The sequence below is a fragment of the Cheilinus undulatus genome, linkage group 5, assembly GCF_018320785.1.
Source record: "Cheilinus undulatus linkage group 5, ASM1832078v1, whole genome shotgun sequence".
NCBI lineage: Eukaryota > Metazoa > Chordata > Actinopteri > Labriformes > Labridae > Cheilinus > Cheilinus undulatus.
This window is the reverse complement of record NC_054869.1, coordinates 45,834,109-45,846,799: the sequence shown is the minus strand read 5'-3', so window position 1 is coordinate 45,846,799 and position 12,691 is coordinate 45,834,109. Positions and strand designations below refer to the sequence as shown.

Below are 12,691 nucleotides of genomic sequence, written 5' to 3'. Positions count from 1 at the left end.
GAATTTGCTCACCTCTGTAGTTGAATTTTTTAAAAACATCACCTCTTGTAATATGTGTGCCGATAAAAACATGGACTATTCTAACCAAAATAATTTGTAAGGAGGCTCCAAACATGTTTATTTCTGCTGTGAAAATGAACACTTTAACATGGGTGTCTGTTACCGCTGGTAACTGTACAGCCAGCCTCCAGTGGACACTCAAGGTACTGCAGGTTTCTGCACTTCTGCAGTAGCTTCAGTTTTCATCACCGGAGGTTGCTGTTTAGGTCCAACTTCTTCTGACTGACCTCAGCATTTCCAAAGAAGTGTTTCAGCCTTTTTTCCAGCCTCTGTTGTATCAGGTTGCATGTCCACTTCCTGATTCTCTTCCTGCTCCTTTTTACCTGATACTTTAGTAAAAAAAAAAAGAAAACATTTGCCCTTGCATCTTTCCCTGTGCTTTCTAACAGTTTTATTGATCGTCCTTTAGTGCTGATAATGTTTAGCTGCTGTGCTCAGTATCTCCCCCCTACATGCTCTACACACATATACATATACACGCTGTGAGCAGGGAAACAAACAGTCTCGGCTGTGATGAAGTTCTTGCTGGTGACAGCTGTGCTGGTGGGCGAGCGATGGCAACTGCCATCCATCTTAGCCCCATTCTTCACCTCTGGGCGCAGGCGGGCAGATCTCAGCAGAGGCTGAGATGAGGCTCATACCCAGAGGACATTATTCAGCTCCACCTAGCAACGATAAGATATCGACTTCAGCCTGAGGGGAGACAGGCAAGCATGTGACAGGAGTAAACAACTTTTATCACTTTGCATGAAAGTAAATAAGTGTGCACCTCTCTGAGAGCCTGAGACATGAAACCTTTACTTTTTCACACATGTTGGTGATATTTGGTTCAAAGGCCTTCAAAATCAATTTTCATGTCACAAAAACACTCAGGTGTAGATATTGATTTAAATTTGAAATATTAATAATATCAATGTGAGTGCCTTGTAGTTGTTCTTATTTTTCTATGTATAGAAGATATTTATTGCCTCTCCTAATTTCGAACTCAGGCTCAGTCATCCACAGCAGGTTTTGCCATAAGTGCCTCACAGCACAGTGGCCCTGCTCCTTTTGTGTAACAGTTGTGACCATGACCCTCTCAGTCCTTTTAGCCTCTTAAGTTCCTTAGTCCCAACCTTTGTTCAAACTCAACTTATTGTCATTAGACTATAAGACCCATTTCTATCACTTAGCCCAGGAGTGTCCGAAATACAGCCCAGGGGACAAAATTTGGCCCTTGTCCCATTTTTAATTGGCCCCCAAAAAATTATTAAAACTAAATTATATAGCCCTCAACAGAACATGAAGCTTGTGCTAGACTGTATTATTCTTCTTAGCTTCAGCACGAGGCAGTGCTACCATGCTAACACTGTAAACAAACATTCTGACAACAACAAAAAAAAAAACAAGTTTTTATGCTGTTTTTTAAGGATAAAATTGAGGCAACACTGTAAATAGTAAACATAGACAACAAAAATAATTAAGATATCTTGATTTGTAATGCCCTAATGGATAATAGCGGAGACAGCAGCACCAATGATGTTCCAGGGGCGGAGCCAGTGCTGGCCAGAGCTGACCAGGGTCCCCTGAAAACTGACTGCCCCCCCAAAATCCATCACCTTGCCATTTAAGCATACCCAATCACTGAGCATATCTTAACCTACATTAGATTGGTTCATTTACTTTCATATCCAGGTGAGGTATATGAAAATGGCCCCACCATCCTTATATATTTCTGTGTGTGGCTCCCAGTGGAATAAGTTTGGACACCCCTGCCTTAGCCCTTATCTTATCCCTACACCTTGGTTTTGTGCATTCACGTCAGGTGAAAGGGTATCCCAATTCTCTTTTGAATCGAAGGCTAGGGCTACATGGCCCTTAAATTTAAGATTTTTCAGGACCACATTTGAAACCAAGGGGTATGATGAATTTCACACCATGCACTGCATTCACTTGCACAACAGACTATGAAGGAGGCATGTAAATGTAAATATTTTCAGCATTGGTTATAGAAACATAGAAAATACAACAGTCGTGTTTTCTTCTAGTCAATCTTTAGCTACCAGGGATGGGGTTTTATTGGATTTTTGGTATGTAGACATGTACACAAGGGCTGTTAACTGTAATAATATATAATAATAATATAATAGTTAAAAAGAGGGGAGATCTACAGAGTGACAGTCAGGTTGAGTATGCTTGTTTGGGTTTTGAGGTGAAATTTAGAAATAGTCAGTGTGTTGATGTTATGGATGGCCGGTGGGAGGGAGTTCCAGAGGCGGGGGGCAGAGCGGCTGAAGGCTCTGGACCCCATGGTGGTCATGCGTGCTGGAGGGATAGTGAGGCTGATAGAGGACGATGATCTGAGAGTCCGGCTGGGTATGTCTATGTGGAGGAGTTCAGTTAGGCATGGAGGTTATGGAGGGCTTTGAAGGTTAGGAAAAGGATTTTATAGGTGATGCGTTGTGTGACAGGAAGCCAGTGAAGCAGAGATCAACATGCAGATCCACAGTATGAAGGAGATGGTGGAAGCTTTATTGTCACCTCTGATGACACATTGTTAACGGGCAATGTGTGATGATAATCAAAAATCAAGTGGCAAGTTGTTTCTTCAAGCAAAATAGATTTGGTGTTTAAAATTCGGTTAAGCTCCTTTATTTTGGGGGTTTAGTGAAGGCGGGTTATTTTGACCAGCAAGGGCACAGAATTCGAGGACATCATGAGGGTTAATGTTGCCTGAAGGATTGGAGGTTACAGGCATTTACTGTTGTGTTTGAGATTTCTCCAGATTCTCTGAATCTTTTGAACTACCCCCCCCCCCCAGTCTTTCACAGAGTGCAAACCTTGTGCCATAATTGACTGCTGAGCGTTTCAGGAGGGGTCCTGTCATACCCAGTCATTGTACTATCACCTGTTAACAACCACAGCACTTGCCTGGGGTGTGTTCAACAGGTGTTTTAAGAATTCCATCACTTTTACAGTCTTTACTTGCTCCTTTCCTAGCTTTTGTTGTAACTTTCAAATTAATATTTACTTCCAAAAACGAGAAAATGTATCAGTTTTGACATTTAATATATAGACTTTGCACCTTATTAAATTTATCATTGGTTTACAAGGATTTGAAATTCACTTTATTGTGTTTTCATTTACATTTACAACTAACTTTTTGGAACAGATTTTTTGTGTATTTCCTTTTAGGAACTCCTATCCAGTTGTATCAATGACACAGAGACGAGATGTTTGGTTAATAAATGTCTTTATTTGGCTTTGAGAGGACATTTTACTGCATGAGATAGCAGCACGTACAGTCACAGTTGTATAGAAGAGGTCTGACAAGAGTCATCACTCCCCAGCCTCTCCAGAAACAAGTGAGATGCAGGTGAAAACATGTTTTATTTTAACTTTCAGTCATGGTTAAGGCAAGGTTTTTTTAATTGAACACACAACAAGCAAAAATCTATCCCATCCAGCAGATATTCAAGCTCCAAGAGTCAGGCCATGCATTCATGCCCGTTGTTTGATTCATTTGTCTTCAAGAAAGCAAGAGGGGTAAAACGATACACAGCACTGACATAAAACCATTCAGGGCAAAGTGATTGAAGGGGTTATGGTGAAAATAGCCCTTATATGCGACTCTGTACCATGTAGCCATGACCTCTGTGGCCCCACCTGCCACTTACAGTCTGAGCTAAGAGCCGTCAGTGTCATCATCAGATGTCTGACAAAGACAGCTATGCTCACCCGCATCTTGTTCCTGCTAAATTAAACAAAAATCACCACTATGTTTCTATGAGGAGAAAGAAACGGGTCAGCTGTAGGGAATTAAACTTGTGACATCAATGAATTTTCAGTGACAAATGAATCACTCAAAGGGGGGATAAGTCATATTCCCAAAATAATGATATATAGCGGCATTTAAACTCTACATTTTTCATTCCCATAGATGCACTTCTTCATGGAGAAGCTGCAGCACTCCTCTCAAGCAGCTGAAAATACCACCCACCCTCCTAACACATTCATATATACAGTGTTTCAGAGCTCCAAGTAGCCATTATTGCCGTGCTGTGACAGTGCAGTGAATTATAGAGAATGGAAAAGGGCTTGAATGGATCATGGTACATTTCGTTTGGTCGTGGTGGGATGAGATGAGGAAGTGAGTAACAGAAGCAGTGACAGAGGGACAGTGGAAAGCGTTCACCTGCTGTGGTCTTAAAAGTTTGAAGTTAAACAGTTTGTTTGTCCTGTGAAGGAGTCCACATTCAGGAATGAGCTGGTGGAAGTTCTGTGTATGTTAAAATCTTTGACCTGCAATACTCCCCAACTTTTATATGTAAAAATCAAATAGCACCGTAAAAGTTGGACTGGCTGTTACTCATGCTCCAAGGTCTGTGCATTTCTCTATATGTGCTGATAATATTGTTACTTTTTGATTGCTCTTAATCATTAATGGCACATTCACTGTTGCTCATATGAGGAAAAACTAAGACAACTTTATGATGTAATGCTCACTTTAAATGGGCCTCATTCACCAACATCTTCCTTAGAGTTTTCTGAAATTTGTTCTTAGGAAAGTTTCTAAGAAAAACCTACGAGGGATTCATGACATTTTCTTAAACTGATGATTTGTTTGCATCTGTGATCTTAAATTGATGAATGTTAGGTGCTCATAAGATGGAGGCATGTGCACATTTCTCCTAATTAGCATGTAGAAATGAAGCTCAGTGTTACTTCAATTATCACCTCCAAGCTCCCCGATCACAGCAGTCCACTTAAAAATGAAACCCTTCTCACTAATCCCTGCTTGCATTAATGCTGATGCACCATATTGCAAAGCTCAACCTACTCCACCCCAGCCACCTCCTTTATAACATAACGCTGTTGTACCCCTCACGCTCAGATTCATGCTACCATTGATTAATTGCTAGTTGTGCACTCCCTGGAAAATTTGCTTGAATAACTTAGTGAGCATCTTTTGGACAGAACCTTCTCTGCCAAGTAAAATTGTAAATCTATTTTGCAGTAAAATAGTTGAATGTATGACAACTGACTGAAACATCTTTTATAGAGGCGTGAGACTGCAGGGCAGTGTGCAAACACAGAAGGCACACAGGAGTGAAGAAGCAAGATTTCAATAATGCCCGAATTAAAATAAATCTTAATAACTATTACAATATTTTGAAAAAGTTGTGTAGTTCTAAAGACGATGCAATCCTAGTCCAAATGACACTAAACGACTGGGTGCATTTGTCAGAAATTTCATGTATGGTGCTGTAAGAAGAAAAGGATGAATTATAGTTGATTGAAAAGTTAAATGTAAAGGGTGAGGGTCATCTTTTTTTGTTTTGTTTTGTTTTGCTTTTCACAGTGAGTATAATTTGATTGAAATATACATTAATACTTATCCCTGATGCTTTAAAATGATGAAACATCATTAAAACACATTTAAATGCCCATGTGTGAAGATAGGTTTTAACTGTTTTAAATAAGTGTCATGATAAATGTGCTAAATTTGCAGGTCAGATCAAATGCTGCACATTATTGAATTATATATAAGTCTTAAAGTGATAGAATTGTGTCATTCTTAATCTGGCACATTTGAGTGCTGATGAGTGCAAAATTAAATATTTTATCCTAACATATCAGCACTCAAATGTTTGTAAGAGTGTTCTAAGAGTTTGCTTAGAATAAATCAGAGATAAGAAAACTATCAGAATCTTCTCAGAGGGTTTTAAGAACAAATTTCCTCTTAAGAACGATTTGCGAACAAGGCCCGGTGATCTCCACAGAGGATGAAAATGATTTAAACTCCTCTGCCAGTGAAACACATTTATTCCTTCCTTTCTTTTCCATCGGATAAACTAATCACGTCAGAGCAAACAGAGACAGAAAAACACAGAAGGTGTGAGGCATCTGAAGTGTTCGTGTGACAGAGGTGATGTGATCAGATCCACAGAAGTGATTGATGAGATGAGGAATGTGTTACTGATAATGATGGAGATGACCAAATAAGCCATTTAACTCTTGCTGTTCTTTCCGGCGGGGGTCTCCTTCTTCTTCTCCTTCTCCTTCTCTTTCTCCTTCTCCTTCTCTTTCACCTTCTCTTCCTCCTCCTCTTCCTCCTCCTCACCCTCGCCCTCTTCCTGATCATCTCCCTCATCTCCCTCATCTCCCTCTTCTCCCTCTTCTCCCTCCTCGCCCTCCTCCTCGTTCTCCTCTCCCTCCTCCTCCTCCTCTCCCTCCCCTTCCTCTTCCTCCTCCTCAGGCTTTGCTTCAGACTTCCTGTAGGCTCCCAGGGTGTAGGTGCGGGCCGACATGTAGGAGAACCCGGGGTAACCAGACTGGACCATGGCTCCGCCAACAGAGCTGAGGCGGCACTCCTCACCTTCTAGCAGCTTCCTGCAGAGACAGATGGAGGACAAGAGATGACATGAGCTCTAGTCTGGTTTTGTTACTATTATTATCTCGGTGTATCTCTCCTGAGAGATCTAATGTCACTGGAGCTGTCTGTATGTCTGCTCTGAGTATTATCAGAGTTATGTTATCTAACGGATTCACTTACTCTGCAGTTTGACAAGAACTTGTTAGTTTGCCAGTAGTTTGCCAGTAGTTTGTCTTTAATATAACAGTTTACTCTGCAGATATAAGTAATGCTCTCTGCACCGCTGAGGTTTGGCATGCAACAGTGGCCCCTGATCCCAATCAAACAGGGTAAATATGTGCTTATATTCTTAAAAAATAGACTAAAATATGCTTCCGAGGAGTTACACTTCAGAACAGTTGGCCTTGTTCCCCAATTTGCCTCAATAGGACTTTGTCCTTAAAACCCTCTTACCCAGTTATCCAACACAATAGAACAACTCTTACTCACATTTGAGTGCTAACATGAGAAGATTAATGTTGCACTCATAAGCAATCAAATATGCTGTCTTAAGGAGACATTTTATCAAGACTACATTTTATCAATTTAACAGTTTTATAAACTTCTATAATATGTAAAAATACACAACTGATTCATGCATTGTGTGATCTAAATTTAACACAGGTATATGAGTTTAAAAGTTAAAGAGTTAAAAAAAATAATAACGCAAATTAATCATATGACCAAGTTTGACCACAACTTCCTCCCATACTCCCGGTTGGACGTTTACGTGCCTGCAGGTGGAAAGTTGAAGGTTCTCGATTGCAAATTTTAATTTCAAAAGCTGCAGAATGGAAGTTTAAATAAAACCAAAGTTGTGTTAGCAAAGACGTTAACATCATTATGGGATCAAGCCATGGTTGCAAGCTTCGTCAACAAAATAGCAACACTTAAGCTAAGTAATGCAATCACCAAATGGGTTGCCAATGAATTCAGGCCTTCAACATCACTGAAGACAAGAGGGTGTTCAGCAATTGTTATTTTATATTTGATGTTTTTATCTGCCAATTAAGTTTGCAGTTTATGGATATTATTGCTCAGCAAATTAAGATATAATTAAAAAAAACATTACAGCTAAGGTGTGATTTTATATCAAGTATAAAAATGCTAGTTAACCATACTTGTACTTTATCTCAAAATGCAGGTAAATGACAGTATTTTTTAAAAATTAATCATGATTAACTAGAACTTATTGTGAGATTAATTTGATTACTTTTTTTTTAAATCTATTACCAGCAATACTTATAAATCTAAAACAATAAAGACATATCTTCACACATCAGTTTGTGTACATGAGCAGACCTTAATCTGTTTAAATAATGTTCCATCATGTTAAAGAATCAGGTTAATGTCTTTGTAATGAGTTCTGATATATTTAATATCCACTACTGGTGCTTAAAAATTGTCCTCTTTTAGAGTCATTTGGAGTGGCACTTTATCTACTTTAGAACTATTGAAGTATTTCAATCAGTTTATTTTAATTTCGACCTTCACTTATCTTCTTCTCCTCTCACTCCTTGTTGCCTTCTGTGTTTGCACACTGCCTCACAGTCCCATGCCCTTATATGGGCATAAAGGGGTGTTTCACCTCATAAAGACAACAAACAAGTTTGTGGAAACGAAACAAACCTATCAGACCTACCTGCATTTTTTATTTCCTTTTTTAATCCACTTCCTCAACTCTAAGTGGCACTTTAACAGGATAGTGCTTTTTGTTTAGCTGGGAGAATAATTTTCTAAATAGAAAGTAAAAGCTCCATAAATTAAAGGGCTCCATGTATATGTCCTGTACTTTAAAGCCCACTGTCTGTCTCTATTATAGCCTCTGAAATCAAAATCTTAAATCTGCAATGCAAATTTCCACAAAAGAAAACTAGGCTAAAACCATTATTATTCTGGTGGTTACTCTTTACCTACGCTTACGCTTACTCTCTTACTCTACTCAAACAATGAGCTTAGGCTGAATCCACTCATTTATTTCAAAATCCCAATCTTACTTCTACTGTACATATATTTTCATGACTCACCTGTAGGCAGCAATCTCGATGTCCAGAGCCATCTTGACATTCAGCAGGTCCTGGTATTCCCGGAGGTGGCGGGACATTTCTCCTTTGGTGCTGCGGAGAGCAGCCTCCAGCTGCTGAATGGTATCCTGCACACACACAACAGTACTTTGTCATATTTCAGGAAAAAAAAGGAGTCAAAAAAACATCAAGATTAATCTACACCTTAGTGAAGACAAAAAAAGAGATTTTCAGTTGTTGAGACATACCTGCATCTCTCCAATTTCATTGTTATGGCGTTCCTCCATCTCAGCAATCTGCCTCTCCAAAGCCTCGTTATGGCCCCTGAGGGCCTCGATCTCCAGGGTGCGGGCCTGCACCTGTCTGCGGTACTCACTCAGCTCCTCCTTGGAGGTCTTGATGGCTTCCTGGTTGCGGGCAGCCGCCTCGGTCACACTGGCAAACTTGGAACGGTACCAGTCCTCTACCTGGGACTGGTTCCTGGCAGACAGGTTCTCATACTGAACCCGGATGTCCTTCAGGGCCGCAGTCAGGTCCGGTTTGCTCATGTCCATCTCCACAGACACCTGGGAGTCACAATATAGTGTAGATTGAGAAGTTACTTCTTCAAATAAATGTACAAGCCAGAACTAAATTAATCAATCATTTTTTAAATATTTAAAAATAGGAAACAGCACGTTTGGTCACGTCTTATTTGATTTACTTTACTCTTATAATTTCTATTTAGTTTTATTTTTAAAACCATCTATTTAACAAACCATGGCCAGTCATGTTTAAAGAGGACAGAAAGCCAGATAATAACAGGAATATCACCAGTTTGAATCTCTAATAAAAAAGAGAGAATGAGATGCAAAGAGCATGAATATTTTAGTTTATCTCTGCTGTGCAGTTGTTAAAGTGCTGTAATAACTGTTTCTGCAGTGGCTGTATTTCAAAGTTCATTATCAGGAATGATGTTGGAATCCTTCAGTACTTCCTTATGCTGATTTATATCACGCAAAATCAGATATTTATCAAATATGTATAAAAGTGAGCTGCAAAATAACACAATATAAATTAGCTGCTGGGAAATGTAATTTCTTTGGGAAATTTGTTATCTATGCACACTCCGCATGAATCTACATTAAACTGGTCTCTCCTGGTGACATCTACATATATGTTAAAGCTGATCTCTGTGTCAATGAGCTGAGTTGCAGTCAAGTGAGGTGGACTGCTGCAGGACTGATGAATCGACTGCTGACTCAGCCCTCTCTGCCGCTGAAAGCCGTGCTGTCAATAGCTTACATGGCAATTATATTCCCTGCAGAGAAGAGGAGAAACCCAGGAGAAATCTACCCGGCAAGTATCACCCTCTACATGGCTTAGCCACACTACTGTAAATTCAATTAATTGATTTCTACTCAAAGTTGCCATTAAAAAAATGCTGCTGCCCATTTTTTTGTTAAATGTCTTTGCTTTCCTCCTTTTTCAGTTGCTCCATCAGCACCAAGATGAAGTCTTATGCTGCTTCATAATAACTCAGATTTCCTCTGAGAGCTATAGTTGTACACGAGTCAATATTATCGATCACTGTGTGAGTAGGAACTACGATGATTTTCTGCTCATGTGCTTGCACTCAGGCATGATCTGGTGAAGGCTACAAAAACTTTTCATGTGTCCAACTTTAACATATTTTTATATGGAAATCAATTTCTGTCTTTAAATAGAGAACTACATGAAAGCTATGCATTGATAAATAAAATATTTTGGTCATAAATCTTAGTAATGAGATAAAGAAGTAAGCTATGCATTGATAAATAAAATATTTTGGTCATAAATCTTAGTAATGAGATAAAAAAGTAAAATTATGAGGGAGAAATCCTAGGCATGAGATATAAGGTCATAATAAGATGAGAAAAAAAGTTGAACTGAGGAGATTGAGGCATAAATTGAGACAGAAAGTCAAAATTATGAAATGAAAAATCAAAATTAATAGATAGTTGTCTGACTTATGAGAGAGTAAGTCATAAGTTTGAGTTTCAGCTATTTTAGTCTCATAACTTTGCTATTTTAGCATATATTGTGACTTTTTTCTCATATTTGCCTTTTTTGTCACTGGCACAAATGGGCTTCCGTACTTTCCTTCCTTGATAAAAGAGTTTAGCTAGTTAGCAATGCTAGTTTACCTCACAGGCTTGAGGCTGCCTCTTGGGACGACCACACCCCTTCATGCTGCGATATTTCTCCGCATTTTTCTCCCCCCTCCTCCCCCCTCTGACATAGCTCTGTACCTCCTTGGGTGAAAACAACATGAACCCTAAAAATGGCGACGTTTACGGTGACATGCTCTACGCCTATGCTGACCGCGGTAATCTTTGTGTATATGTAAAAAGGCGCCTCTATAACAAGATACTAACAATAAATTCCCACAGAGTATCGATAAATGGTTTAAAAAACTACAGGTAACATTAATGTTGCTAATAAAAAACAGACTCTCTCAGCCTCGACGTCTCAAAGTTCTCACGGGGGCGTCAGAGCGCGCGGGACGCTGCAGGGACGCTCGAGCCCCCAAAATGCACGTGAGGGGGAGGGAGAGGGACAGCGCGTGGTGCTGAAACGGAACTGCAGTGCCATCAATTATCCAACTGCGCAGTTCAGAGTCTAAGGAGAGCAGAGACTGTCTTGCTAACAGGAGAGAGACTTAAAAAGGCAACTTTAAAGGCTAACCCTACTGTGACGTCAGAAATTTCCAGAAAACTGCAGGAAATAAGCTAAAGGAAAGCTACATAAATAACAGGACCTGCGTCTTTTAACTTTATAGCTTTTCTTTAGGCTTAGTTAAAGTTAATTTTCACCAGTAAAGGCTTGATCTGGATATTAATTAACACCAGTTATGGTAGGTATTGCATCACATTGTTAACGTTTGACCTCCCATTTAGTTTAACACAGGTTCAAGGTGAAGTTGCCCATAGAGTTCAGTCACTGCACATAAATAAATGCAAGACACGAGGGTGGGGATTATCAGAATGTTTGTGACAGGATGACATTGAAACTCGTGTGACGTCAAATCTGACAGGTGGGCCAGAGCACCACAGGTCATCATACCACAGTGGGGGGTGTACCTGGGTGGCCTGCAGAGACGCCTGCAGCTCCTGCAGCTCCTCTTCATGAACTTTCCTGAGGAAGGCGATCTCATCCAGCAGAGCCTCAACTTTCTTCTCCAGCTCCAGGCGCGCGAGGGTGGCGTCGTCCACGTCCTTCCGGTAGCCCTTCAGGGTGTTCTCCGCCTCCTCGCGCAGCCTGCTCTCCTCCTCCAGTTTCTCCCTCACGCGCTCCAGGGTCTCGTTCATCTGCACGCAGTCCAGGTGCATCTGGCTCTTCTCGTGGGTCAGCTCTTCCACGCGCGCCCGCAGCTCGCGGATCTCCTGCTCGTAAAGCTCGTGCAGGCGCGAGGGCTCGTTGTTGCGTTGGCGCAGCAGCGTGACCTCCGCCTCCAGGACTTTATTCTGCTGCTCCAAGTTGTGCACTTTCTCGATGAAGGACACGAAGCGGTCGTTGAGGCCCTGCAGCTGCTCCTTCTCGTTGGTGCGGATGATCTTGAGCTCGTTGGTGACCGCGGTGGACTGGGTCAGGTCCATCATGGAGTCCTGCATGGAGGAGAAGACGCGGCCAGGCGCCGCTGACCTGCGGTAGGTGGCGGAGGACATCATGGATGGGGAGCCATAAGTGCGGTGACTGCTGCGGTATCCCGCAGAGTGCAGACGGGACGGGCTGCTGCCCAGACCCACGCGGCCGGAGCGGGGGGCATCTCCAAAGATCTTCCTGTAGGAGCTGCTGCTGTAAATGTCGCTGGAGTAACTCATGGTCCCTTTACCGTGCTGTTCGGTCCTGCTGCTCTTCAACGGGGAGAGAGTGTGTGCGTGGAGTTCAGGAGAGAGTGAGGGTGAGTGTGAGAGAGAGAGAGAGAGAGAGAGAGAGAAAGTGAGATGCGAGTGAAGTGTGGCCAGGACAGGTGCTTTTATAGTGAAGGAGCCGGCGCATCATTTGACGCAGGGACAACAGAAGATGAGGGGGAACCTGCAAGCTTTTGCAGAAAGCCTCCGCCCTCTGGGGAGACACGAATTCACTCATGCAGCTCCTCTTTTCTGCCTTGTAGTTGAGACATCAACACACCACAGCCCTGATTGAGCACGTTTTATACCAGCCTGTCAGGCTTCTTCATCTATTCACCAGC

The 12,691-nt window shown here is 41.4% G+C and overlaps 1 protein-coding gene across 1 annotated transcript; it reads right to left on the bottom strand.

Annotated features, from left to right (window-relative positions):
* Positions 1 to 5,231: 5,231 nt before the first annotated feature.
* On the bottom strand, positions 5,232 to 12,487 carry zgc:65851 (uncharacterized protein LOC321113 homolog). The gene is made up of 4 exons (XM_041788631.1): positions 11,580 to 12,487; positions 8,727 to 9,044; positions 8,482 to 8,606; positions 5,232 to 6,432 (listed from the first exon to the last, which is right to left on the bottom strand). The coding sequence occupies exons 1-4, from the start codon at positions 12,318 to 12,320 to the stop codon at positions 6,051 to 6,053; spliced, it is 1,566 nt and encodes a 521-aa protein (XP_041644565.1). The 5' UTR covers positions 12,321 to 12,487; the 3' UTR covers positions 5,232 to 6,050.
* Between the last annotated feature and the right edge of the window lie 204 nt (positions 12,488 to 12,691).

Coding starts and splice junctions, on each gene's coding strand:
- zgc:65851 (XM_041788631.1), bottom strand. CDS start 12,320: ATGAGTTACTCCAGCGACATTTACAGCAGCAGCTCCTACAGGAAGATC. Junction 8,607..8,726: donor ATGAAATTGGAGAGATGCAG/GTATGTCTCAAC, acceptor GTGTGTGTGCAG/GATACCATTCAGCAGCTGGA. Junction 6,433..8,481: donor ATCGAGATTGCTGCCTACAG/GTGAGTCATGAA, acceptor CTGTCTCTGCAG/GAAGCTGCTAGAAGGTGAGG.